The 12866-nt window shown below is 28.2% G+C and overlaps 1 protein-coding gene across 1 annotated transcript; it reads left to right on the forward strand.

Annotated features, from left to right (window-relative positions):
* Nucleotides 1-300: 300 nt before the first annotated feature.
* Nucleotides 301-11241, forward strand: LOC107612906 (vicianin hydrolase). The gene is made up of 13 exons (XM_016314689.3): nt 301-704; nt 1198-1267; nt 3445-3503; nt 3606-3681; nt 4618-4689; nt 5020-5107; nt 6097-6349; nt 7290-7405; nt 7626-7837; nt 7964-7995; nt 8656-8758; nt 10359-10467; nt 10890-11241. Exons 1-13 carry the CDS (start codon nt 498-500, stop codon nt 11056-11058), a joined length of 1566 nt encoding a protein of 521 aa, XP_016170175.1. The 5' UTR covers nt 301-497; the 3' UTR covers nt 11059-11241.
* The last annotated feature ends 1625 nt before the right edge of the window (nt 11242-12866 follow it).

Here is a 12866-nt window from a genome sequence, read left to right on the forward strand (position 1 = left end):
TGACGTTGTTGAATTGGGTAGTCGTTAAATTTGATGTTGTTTCTGCTTCTAAATTTGATTCTGATTTTGATTATTAGTATTTGATGGGAGAAAGGGAGGTAATGGTGGTGGTGGAGTAAGGGAGGTGCTGGTGGTGGTAAAGATGCTGGTAGTGGTAAAGGGTATTTTTGTCTGTAAAAATTTAAAAGAACGATTTTAATACAAAAAAAAAACGTTAAGGATGGTTCTAAATCAAAAATTACGTTGGGGACGATTTCGATTCTGACCCTCAACGTTAAGGACCAAAACAATACTTATCCCTAAAAATTATTAGTCACTTACAAAAAAAAAATTATTTTATTTTCTCTTATTTTTTATTTATTTATTTTTTTTTTGCCAAAATCGCTTATCTTTCAAAATTATTATTTTTCTCCAGCTATGTGAATTTTTGATGCTATAATATCTCCTGCATCAATCATGCAAACAGTTCAGTGTGTACTGCCTTTAAATAGACAATAATGGGCACAGTTTATTGTGCATTACCAAAAGCAATAATGGAAGTTATAGTCCCTACCCTCCTCCTCTGCCTCCTAACCCTTGTGGCTGGTGGCACACCATCTTCGTCTCCAACCCCAAGTGTTCATCCGACCCACTATACTTCAACATTCAATAGAAGTCTTTTTCCTCCTGATTTTCTATTTGGTGTTGGTACTTCTGCGTACCAGGTTCTCATCATCTAACCCACAGCAATAATAATGCATTATTTCAATTATTTTGCTTTTTTGTTTTTTTCCTTTATAGTGATGACATTAAAAATTTGGATTTAAGATCTCGTACATTGTACATATCATATGTTAGAGATATAACTACTTACAGACTTTCTCCTATCATGACAATATACTGCTTAAAGTCTAGACCGAGTCTACTCTTCTTTAGTTGGTTAGATATTGAATAAAAGATGGGAAAAGATATTTGAATACAGAATTTTCTTTAGTCATTCAATACTTTATGTACTTCATTATTCTATCTTTTGGATGTTGAGACTCATTTATTTTCTTAATTAAATTATATATATATATAAATGAAAGAACTAAGCGATTAACAAATTTATTGCAATAGTGTTCTTTATGGAAAAAAAAAAAACAAAAACAAAAACACACACAATAAGCTTGATTCTTGTGTCATTGGCATTTTTGTTTGTTAACTATTATAACACAGGTGGAGGGAGCTGCCGATATTGATGGCAGAGGAGCGAGTATTTGGGACACTTTCACAAAGCAGCATCCAGGTTGCCACTATATCTATTATCACTTTCACTTCAACTGCATCCAACTTTTTTATTTTTAAAAAAAGAAAACTATAATAGGGAAATTCATGGAGTTAGATGGTATAATGTTTTGTCACTAAGAACAAGTACCTACAAAATACAGATACTTCGCTCACTCAGTTGCTATGTTCAAGTGTCGGATACAATATTTATTGATATTTGTCTGATATGCGTATTTTTTTTATGTCTAACTCTATCTTAATAAAAAAATAAAATTTTTTTTTCGAATATATTTAAACACACTTAAATATTATCACATGTCAGTATATTTAGTATTATTTTTATCGCATATTGTTAAAAGAAGTTTAGAAATAATATATATTATTATTTATTAAAAATATAAACATTTTATATAATTAAAAAACATTAAAAATAATCAAAAAAATTAATTTATATTTTAATATTAATAAAATATTAAAATATTATTATAATTTATTTAAAAAATATTTTATATTTTATATATATAATATATTTCTATATTTTATAAAAATTTAAAATTTATGTATTTATATATTTCACATCGTATTGTATTTTGTATTCATATCAGTATTTATGCATGATAGATAAGCAGCAAAGACTCACTATACTACCAGCATGATTCACGTGCATTAAATTTTCAAATGCAAAAATATAATATAAAGTTACAAATTTGGATTTAGCTAAAACGGGTAGGAGGACAATGGGACAAGCAGGGACAGATTTTTATCCAATCCAACTCTGTTCTGTCTTATAATAATTTACATTGAATTCGTTTTATTTTTATTCGCAAGTAGTAAAAATTTAAATTTTAAGTGGATATCCGCTTCGTTTTTATTCGTTTTTATAATTATTAAAATTTAATAAATAAAATTAAAATTTAAAATTTATATAACTATCATTACATATATCACATAAATTAAAGTAAAAATTTAAATATAATATAATATTATTAATTATTTTACTAATTATTTTATATATATATTACATATTAAAAATATATATATTTATATATACTGATAGGGATGGATTTAACTTAAATCTAACTCCGCCCAACTCGTCTCGCTAAAAACCCGTCCCGAGTGAATAGGAGTAAAGTGAATACCCACAAATTCAGGTAGTTTTACTTTTACCACCCCTAAATACGGGATAAATGTTAAAGATACCGATTTATTTAATATTAGTCTAAAATAATTTAAAGCAGCTTAGAGTTACTTTATGTTACATTCTTTAATTATCATTTATTTTATTTTATATTTTTTAAATATCACAAAAATAATAAATAATATTAGATGTAATAAATATATAATTATGATGTATATTATATATATAAAATTATAAATGTTAAATTAAATAAAATAATTTTAAAAAACCTGTCTCAACACTGCAAAAGGTTTAAATTTCGGTTCATTTATTATACATTTATTAAAAAAAAAACTCCTATTAATAGTAATATGAAGATGTGCTCTCGTAAGTGGTAATAGCTAAATTCTAAGCTAAAAGTTTTTATATTTTTTATATATATAGAAAAATAATCATGTCACTTTTAGATCGACAACATAACTTATTTTTAATTATATTTTTTTTTCTAAAACTTCCCATAACTCTTATAAATAAGACAAAAAATATCAAAAAAATTAACATGACAAATAAGAATTTGAGATATTTTTAGAAAAACTAAAAAAGTATAATTATAAAAAAGTAACATTATTAATTTACGAGTGATATTATAACTTTTTTTATACATTCTATACGTTGTTCTATACTTTTAGCAAAACATTTTCTTTTAAAATGTGCCCGAGACCCCATATAATAAATTAATAATATAATATAATTCCACATGCTTCTTTTCTCTCTCACCTGTAACCCATGATTCTCGTTGTTTCTCCATTTAATTTCCCCGTTTTTTTTCCCGGACTAAATATTACGAAATAAATGAGATAATTAGCAACTTGTTATTAATGTTGGTCCCAAGGACATGTGAAAATTAAATAAGAGTAATTGCTTTCAAATCAATTCCCAAAAAATAATAATAATAATAATTGCTTTCATGATGCTTATGCTTTTGTCAGTTGCTGAATTATGTGTGCAGTTGAGGTCCCACAGTTTCTAACAGGAGTTCAATAATTGTTTTTGATTTTTGGTTCAAACAATAAATACAGAGAAGATATGGGATAAGAGTACTGGTAATCCTGGAGCCGGTTTTTATCATCACTACAAGGTAAAACTCAATTACTGAAAAGCTTTAACCTTAGAGAAATAATTAATTAATTATCATATATTGAATTATTAGAGAACTAATCTGGAAATATAAATTTTGTAGGATGACATAAAAGTGGTGAAGGAGATGGGGCTGGATTCCTTCAGATTCTCCATCTCATGGTCCAGAATATTTCCCAGTAAGAGATATTTCATATTAAATTAAAAGTATTAATGAAAGAATTTGTGACAAATAATTTTTAAATATTAAAGTATATTTTAGAGATATTAAATTCTTACTAATAACATGATAATTTTGTCCATAAAAAATAATCTTTGATATTTATAAATTTTAGTTTGTATTTTTGTCTACCAAACTCTTTCACGTTATTTTGATCTATTTATTCTAAATTAAATGTTGCAATTGGCAAAACCACTACTTCCTCTCACATTACATAAGTAGATAAGTTCATAAGTACATAGGCGTTATTATTTTAACAATATTTTAATTAATTCTTTTTGTTGAGTTTCACTAAACTTTTTTCTGAAAGGAAATCATAAGAGAAAGTATATATATTGCAAATATTATTTTTGTCTTTTACTATTTTTATGACAAACATATTTAAATATAAAACTAGATTTTAGTTTTTAAAAATATATATTTTTTCAACATAAACTCATTCTAAATCCCTACATTAAAAAATTTCTATATTATATGTTTTTTTTTTAAAAATATTATTACTTAGAATTCCAATATAACTTAGCTCAACAAAAAAAAAATTGAATTTGAATAGATAGTTTGAGTCTATAATTTACGGTTCAGAAAAAAAAAATTAAAGATTCCTAATATAAAATTTATTTACACTACAAACTTGTTGTTTTCTTTCATTTTCTCAAAATTAAACCAAACTCACAAATAACCCCTAACTAAATTTTAGTAAAATTAGGAGTTCTGAAAGTGGGATTTGAAGCTCTCCTAGGATATAACAAGTACTACTTAGATTCCAAAACATAAGACCTTTCATGATATAAAAATAATGAAAAATTATATTTTATATATAATTATATATTATTTTCCCCTCTCCAATAAGAAGCTCTAACTGAAATTGATTTTCACAATTTTTTTTTACCTGCAGAGGGCAAAGGAGCAATCAATCCCTTGGGGGTCAAATTCTACAACAATGTCATTGATGAGATCCTAGCAAATGGTCACAACTCCGAATCTCCCAAATAATAAAATACTAATAATATGTTGATTATTATTATTAAAGAATGAATATATGCCACTTTTTCAGTTGATAATGTTACTTCTCTATTATATATTATATCTGAATTATTTTCACAATGTAAATTTTTCCTATTATTAATTAAGATAATTAAAAAAAATCACACAAGAAAAAGAGTTATAAAATGAAATTTGGAAGTGCGAGTTCACATTTTGTGACTCTGTTTCAGTCCCCTAATTGTTATTTTGTTCATGCATTTTCGATGCATATTGGAAGTGCGAGTTCACATTTTGTGTTATTAATTGAGAGCAGGTTTAAAACCATTTGTGACTCTGTTTCATTGGGACCTCCCACAAGCTCTTGAAGATGAGTATGGGGGATTTCTTAGCCCTAAAGTAGTGTAAGTTACACTTCATTGCCAAATTAATGCATTTCATTTGGACTCTAGAGAGTACTCTACACTCTACACTCTAGTTAATTTATAATGTTTATGTTTAATTAAAGCATATTGCTAAACACTTAAATATTCGCTCCAAATCTCCAGTTATAACGTAACGTTGAAGATTTATGCCCACTACAGACACAGACTTGTATAAATTATTTTAATTAGAATTTCAAAGGTTTTAATTCTGATATTTTATCATTATAAAACTACTTTTTCCGTTTTAAAATAAATGTCACATTCACTTTTTGGATTTATTGAAAAATTAAGATATATAGACTAATCTTTTATTTAGATATATTAATTTTTTTAATTATACAATTTTTAATAATCAACAATAATTTTGAAATTTTATAACTATTCCTCATAAATAATTTTATAAGACCTTTTTTTTTCTTCTATTTTCTTTTCCTCTAGTTGATTAAAGAGTAAAGTAACAAATAAACTTCTAAAAATTTATATCTTGGATAAATATTCACAATAACAGATATAAACACATTACCTCTAAATTAACTCCTATAATTAAGATGAAAAGTCTTAATTTAAACTAAATAACTTCTAGTACTTTTTTTTTCTAGACTAATTAGTGTGAGATATATTAGATAGAGCTAGATATCCTTGACTATAAAATAGCAAGGTTCAAGTCTATGAAAAGAGTGAAGAAATTCTCTTAATAACAAAAAAAATTCATTTCATTTTTACTCTTTTACTGTTCTGTTTTCTCCCTTCTTGGTTTCTCACCACAAGTCTTCTTTCTCCCGCATTTGACAATTAGTCTGTCCAAAAAAAATCTTTAATGATTTATTTGTGACTTTACTCTTCACACTTTACTCTTAATTAAAAAATAGCGTATACAACATATTAAAGAAAGAAACATAATTTACAATAACTGTAAGGGGGAGAAAACAATTATTTTTGAATTAATCCAATGATTGAACAATGAACAGGGAAGATTTCCGAGAGTATGCAGATTTCTGCTTCAAGACATTTGGTGACCGAGTGAAACATTGGGTCACACTGAATGAACCATTGTCATATTCCACCAATGGCTACAATGGTGGAACCTTTGCACCAGGAAGATGCTCTAACTACGTTGGGAATTGCACTGCCGGTAACTCAGCCACTGAGCCTTACATCGTTGCACACCACTTCATCCTTTCTCATGCCGCTGCTGTCAGAGTATACAAGACCAAATACCAGGTTCCATATTTCCATTATTAACTTGTCACACCTCCTATCTATAAGGCCTACATGCGCTTTGCTTATTCATTTTAGAAAAAAAACTCTAAACCGGCTTTTGATAATTACTTTGAAACACAAGGAAGTTTTTAACCATAAAAAATATTTTTTGGCCCTTAATCTTTATTTTTATGAGATTGAGTCAATATTTTTATCATCGACACAGGGACTAATCAATCTCATAAAAATAAAGAGTAGAATTGAAAATGATATATTTTTTAGGAGCCTCGTAATTCTTTCGAAAAAATTATCTAGGGTCGGGTTAGGTATTCACTCTTAATTTTAGGTTTAATTATTTTCGTAATCTGTCTAATTTCACTGAATTTTTAATTAAATTTTTATATATTTTTTAATTTGGTCTTTATAGCATATTAGATTTCATAAATAAGTCCTTTCTATTACAAAAATACTAGAATCAAGTGAATATTTTGTTTAATTGAATATTCCGTTAATTCTAACGTTTTTGTTATGACAGATATTTAATTACAAAATTTGATATGGTATAAGGACTTAATTAAAAATTTGATAAAATTATAAGAATCGAGAAAGTATTTTTAGTAATATTATTTTTCCTGTTAATTATTTATTCTTCTAACTTTTTATTTTTAAATAGTAGAGGATATAATAGGTAAAAAAATTAATTAATAATTTTTTAAATATTACACTTAATTTATAATAAATTTAAAAATAAAAGACAAATAATTTGAGGAAATGGGCGTAATTAATTATATGAGTCTCTTTCTAACAACTAACAACAAGAATGAGAGGGCCAAATCTTAGAGAAAGAATAATATTAATACATGTACATATAAGTATATTACAACACTTATAATTCCGAAAACGTTTTTTATTTTTGCTTCTACAATTTGAAGAAATTTAATTAACATGGGTCCATACATAGGCTCATCAAAAGGGACAGATTGGAGTCACCTTAGTGACTCACTACTTTGAACCAAAAAACAACAATGATGCTGATCGCCAGGCTGCAACTCGAGCTCTCGAATTTATGTTAGGATGGTATGTATAGTATGATTTGTCACATGAATTATTTTATGGATTTAAACTAATTTGTATCCTAAGGGCACATTTTAATAGTATAATAATAGAAAATTTTAATATTGTTAATGTATTCAATGTATTAAAAACATAAAAAAACATTTTGCAATAACTTTTATTCAATAATTTTTAAGGACATCGTAAATTAAAATAATTATTATGCAAATCGATTTTCATGAAGGTATGCTCATCCCATCACATATGGTGACTATCCAGCAAGCATGAGATCTTCAGTTGGAGAAAGACTCCCAAAATTCACAAAATCTGAATCCCAAATGATTAAGGGTTCATATGATTTTCTGGGTGTCAATTATTATAGCACTTATTATGCTGAGAATGCTGCACCATCAACCAACAAAAGCTTCTTCACAGATATGCTAGCCACTCTTAGTAGTAAGTAAAGTTGCAATAGCAAAATCACTAGTAATTAATAAATCAGTTATGACATGATTAGTGTTTTTCTTTTTCTTTTTTTTTTCACTAGTGAACTAACAACTAAAATTATTCTCTTCATTTCAGATGATAGAAATGGTGTCACTCTTGGAAAATCGGTATGATTTCCCCTTTTTTTGTTTGCATATTCTTTATGTGGTTATGCTCTGTTTTTTTTTGGTTGGTTGATAATCAGTGTATAGTAGAAAATTTGTAATGGGTTGTTCAAATACTCCACTCTCTTTATAATGTTCTTTCCCAGCCCAAACATACTACAAGCTAGCTTTTTCTTGCATTAACCCGATCTTTAATTGGTATCAAATTCATATCTTACACAAGCATATGCAATCATTTTTATATTTTTATATAAAGTTGAAAGATGAAAATATTTAGATTATAAGTTAATCAAATATGTCAAATTATCTAACGATATTCAACTATCAACTTTATATAAAGATAACTGTACGTGAGTTTTTACTTTTTTCACGATTAGAATTATAAGTAGTCAAATCTTTTATGATTAAAAAATGGTAGTTTAATATAATTTGTCACATAATATAAAATTACAAGTATTTAAACTTCATATGATGAATACTATATGATAGTTTAATCTAATTTGTCACATAATATAACTCTAGAAAAAGTTTTTACTCTCAAGTATCATTTTCCTTTTTTTTTCACATAACAATTAGTGTTTTTAAACACCCCTTCCTTTATTTTTTCTTTTAAATTTCAATGAAAGTGTGAAACTATTGAAGCAAAGTTTAATGGTTGTGCAGACTGATTTGGGGTGGTTGTATGTGTATCCAAGGGGAATTCATGGTCTTGCGACATACATAATGAAAACCTACAAGAATCCCCCAGTCTACATCACTGAAAATGGTATGCGTACACTCTAACATTCTTCCTTAAGCCTCCCTTTATTTAGTGTATAGCACAACACATAGACACAGATATATAAATTATGTAGGGTAATATTAGGAAGACAAAAAAAAAAAAAAGGCCAGAACTTGCCTTATTTAGCATTTATTAATTGTTGCAATAATTAATAAATGCTAAATAAGACAACTTATGACCGTTTTTGGCTGATTTTCTTTGGTTACTAAATATTTTTCATTATTTATGTAGACATAGACATAATACATGTATTTTATGTTAAATAAAGAACATACATAAAGTACATAAAATTTTAAAAAATCAACAATATTCTCATCATTATCTTCACTACCATCTATATTTTTCATTAACTACTACATTGATTCTTTTCTTTCATCTTCATTCATAACAAAAAATTATTTAAATAACAAAAATCCTAATAATTTCAATAACAAATTCAATAAATATCTTTTTAATTAAACAACAAGTAATTAATTAGCATGATTCACATTCTTATCATAATTTTTTTAAAAGCACAAATTAATAATAAAAAATAAAAAATAGAACTTTATTTAATTTTTTTTTTTAAAAAGAGGCGAATAGCTAGAAGAATGAACAGAAATGAAGATGGAGGCACGATGGGTCGATAGCAGAGGTCGATTGCGACATGGTAGAGACGCAAATCGTAAATTTGGAAATTTAGAAAAAGGTAGAGACACAAATCGCAGATCTGGAGATTTGGAAGAAGGCATAGACAGAATAAAGAGAGAACGGCAAAGCGAATTAAAGAGAGATTGAGGAGAAAGATGACGATAGAGATCAGATGGAGGTGAATGTAGAGACGTGACGTCAGAGTCAGAAGGTGACGCAGTGGCAAAGACATTTCAATGTCTCCGACAATAAAAGAGGCTGGTTGGCAATGGAGAGAGAATAGACAGAAGTTGGAAAGGAGGGAAAAAAGGAAAGGAAAAGAGATGAAGAGATCCAAAGATGGATGAGAGGGGAGGACAAAAATAAAAATATAAAAATAGAACAAGGATAAAATTGTCAAAATAATTAGTGTCTTAATACTAATTTTTGTGTCTCAACTAAACTTATTAGAAGTAGACCCACTAACTAAACACCGTCTAAAGTTACTAATTTAATTATAGAGACTATTAATTACAAAAGTACTTTTAAAAACATACCTAATTTGTAAAAGAATTTAATTTTAATATATATGTCAGTATAAAATAAATTTACACGTTTATCCAATTACTTATTGTTATGTTAACAAAAATAATTATAATTTATATTAATCACGTGAATAATCATCAAAACAAATATAATTGAACGATCATATAAATTTTTTATGCATAAAAAATAGGTTTTTTAAAAAAGCTTAAACATCATTTTTATAACCTTTATAAAACCCACTTTTGGATAATATATACGAACTAATGAAGTTCAATTGTGTATCAACTAAAAAATAACTTACTATACATCAAATGACATGGTCTATAATTTAAATCCTTGATTAGCTCTCAATGCCAAGTGATATATTACTGAATGTGCTAATTAATTAGAAATTAATATTAATTACTGTGTGTCTCAATTTTAATTTCAGGGGTTGCCCAATCGAGGAATGACTCTATACCAATTGACGTAGCACGCAAGGATGGAATCAGGATTAGATACCATGATAACCATCTCAAATTCCTTCTTCAAGCCATCAAGTAAGAATCAACCAACCTAATGCATTCTGCGGATTAAAATAATAAAATAAAAATAGAATTTTTGAAGCTTGGTAACTCATAAGTCATCATATGTTGTTGGCTTACTAATCCTCTTAAAATGTGACTTATGTTTTAGTCCCTAGAATTTTTTAAATTGTTTCTTTTGATCATACAAATATTTTTTTTTTCATTTTTACTTTTTTATCATTAAGAGGTTGCTATATTAAATACTAAAATAATTTGTGACAAGATGTGTTATGCCATTATTATAGTATTAATATATATACTGACTGGGAATGACTAAACAAAAGAGTTTAAATTAAAGAATGGAAAGTAATTTCACTATTTTACGGTGACTAAAGACATATTAAATTATTTCTAATTTTAAGCTAACTTTTTATTTTTCCATTTTTCCCTTGCAGAGAGGGTGCTAACGTGAAAGGCTACTATGCATGGTCATTTTCCGACAGCTATGAATGGGATGCTGGCTACACAGTTCGATTTGGTCTCATATATGTGGATTTCAAGAATAATTTGAAAAGATATCCCAAGTACTCTGCTTTTTGGCTGCAAAAGTTCCTTCTCAAGTGACCAAGAAATTAAATTTAGTGTGACTTTGGCATGCCTCGCGAGACTTTCAATTATTTGTTCTTCTTGTTTATTTCATCCTTCCCATCGATATCACCATTTTGTTTGCTTTAAATGTAATCAAAATGTTGGTTTAATAACAATAATAATAAAGGGCAAAGGCTAATGGCATGTGACAAAGTAAAAGTTCGATCTCATTACGGGCCTATCACATTACCAAGTATTAATCTCAATAATTAACCTACCATATCGGATCTCACTTCCAATACTTATTTTATATTTATTAATTTTTCTATTTAAAAACTACTAGATTCTTTGCCATTGACGAGAGATTTTCATAAGTTAGTAACGAATATCGATATTACTAACAGAATTAGTAACGAATAATATCTGAGAGTAAAAATGTCGTTAATAATTAGCAATGAGATTTTATATCTGTTCTAATTATGGACCGAATTTAGTGATCTTCTACGACATCAGTACAAAATCCAATTTTTCTAAAATAATAACAACCTATGATGCACGGATACTGACACGGACACGGGATACGACACGACACGGGACATGCCGACACGCGAATTTTAAAATTTTACATGACACGGGGACACGCATATATATAAAATATAAAGTATTTTTTAGATAAATTGTAATGATACTTTGATATTTTCTTGATATTAAAATATAAATTAAAATTTTTAATTATTTTTAATGTCTTATTTTAATTATATCAAGTATTTAAAATATTTTTTGTTTTAATAAATAATAATATATACTATATCAAAATTTATTTTAAGAATATATATTAAGAATAAGACTGGACACGCGGACACGTGATGGTATTTAGGTGTGTCCAGGCGTGTCCGGAGAAGAATTTTTTATTTTTTATTAAGACACGGTTGGACACGGCAGACACGCGTGTCGGACGAGTGTCGGTGAGTGTCGTATCCGAAATGTGTCCGACACGCGGACACGATAACTCAGCGAAGTGTCCGTGCTTCATAGATAACAACCTAGGAAGTATGGATACGACATGCAATACGGACACGACACGGATACACCGACACGTTCTTTTAAAAGAATTTTGGATACAGAATATGTTGTGAATTAAAATTTAAATAATATATTGAAATAATAATCTATTACTTGTATAGTAGCCGTGGTTCATTAAGCCACGGGTCACTCTCACGTTAATTTACAATAAAAAATGAAAAAGAAGTAACCTAAAGGTAAAGCAAATTGTTTCTCTCTCTGCGCTCTTCCTTCTCTCTCGCGTTTCAGTTTCTCACACTCTCTCTATGTCCTCCTTCCTTCATCGTCTCAGTCTCTCACTCTCTCTATGGATCTCCTTCTTTCCTATAAATGCCAACCGCACTGTTGGCTTCAACACCATCACCGACGGATAATCTCTGGATTACATCCTCTCTCGGTTATTTGCTCTCTCTTTCTGGTGATTGCCGCTCACGTTCTCTCCCGCTCTTACTCCCAAACCCTACCTCTTCACCTCTGTTTTTCACCTTCAGGTTTCTATGTCTCTTCAATGTTTGCCAATTTCTTTCTTCATTGTTCTGAAATCACCAATCCCTACGACCCCCACCTAAAACACTAACCCTAGCAGCTGGAATTCGTTCTCTAACCTAAACGTTTCATTCATCCCCTTCTTGTCTCCCTTTATTGTCTAGGTTTCACTTCAAGGCGTACTGTCCTCTCTCTTTCTCTTTTGAAACCCTAAATCCCACCTTCCCTTCATTCTCTCATACATAGCCAACTCACTCCCCCTGCTCCGGATAATCTATGGCCATTCACGCTCTGTT

Source organism: Arachis ipaensis, chromosome B8, assembly GCF_059453495.1.
Source record: "Arachis ipaensis isolate K30076 ecotype BB chromosome B8, ASM5945349v1, whole genome shotgun sequence".
Classification (NCBI taxonomy): Eukaryota; Viridiplantae; Streptophyta; class Magnoliopsida; order Fabales; family Fabaceae; genus Arachis; species Arachis ipaensis.

Coding starts and splice junctions, on each gene's coding strand:
- LOC107612906 (XM_016314689.3), top strand. CDS start 498: ATGGGCACAGTTTATTGTGCATTACCAAAAGCAATAATGGAAGTTATA. Junction 3,504..3,605: donor GTTTTTATCATCACTACAAG/GTAAAACTCAAT, acceptor TAAATTTTGTAG/GATGACATAAAAGTGGTGAA. Junction 7,996..8,655: donor GTGTCACTCTTGGAAAATCG/GTATGATTTCCC, acceptor ATGGTTGTGCAG/ACTGATTTGGGGTGGTTGTA.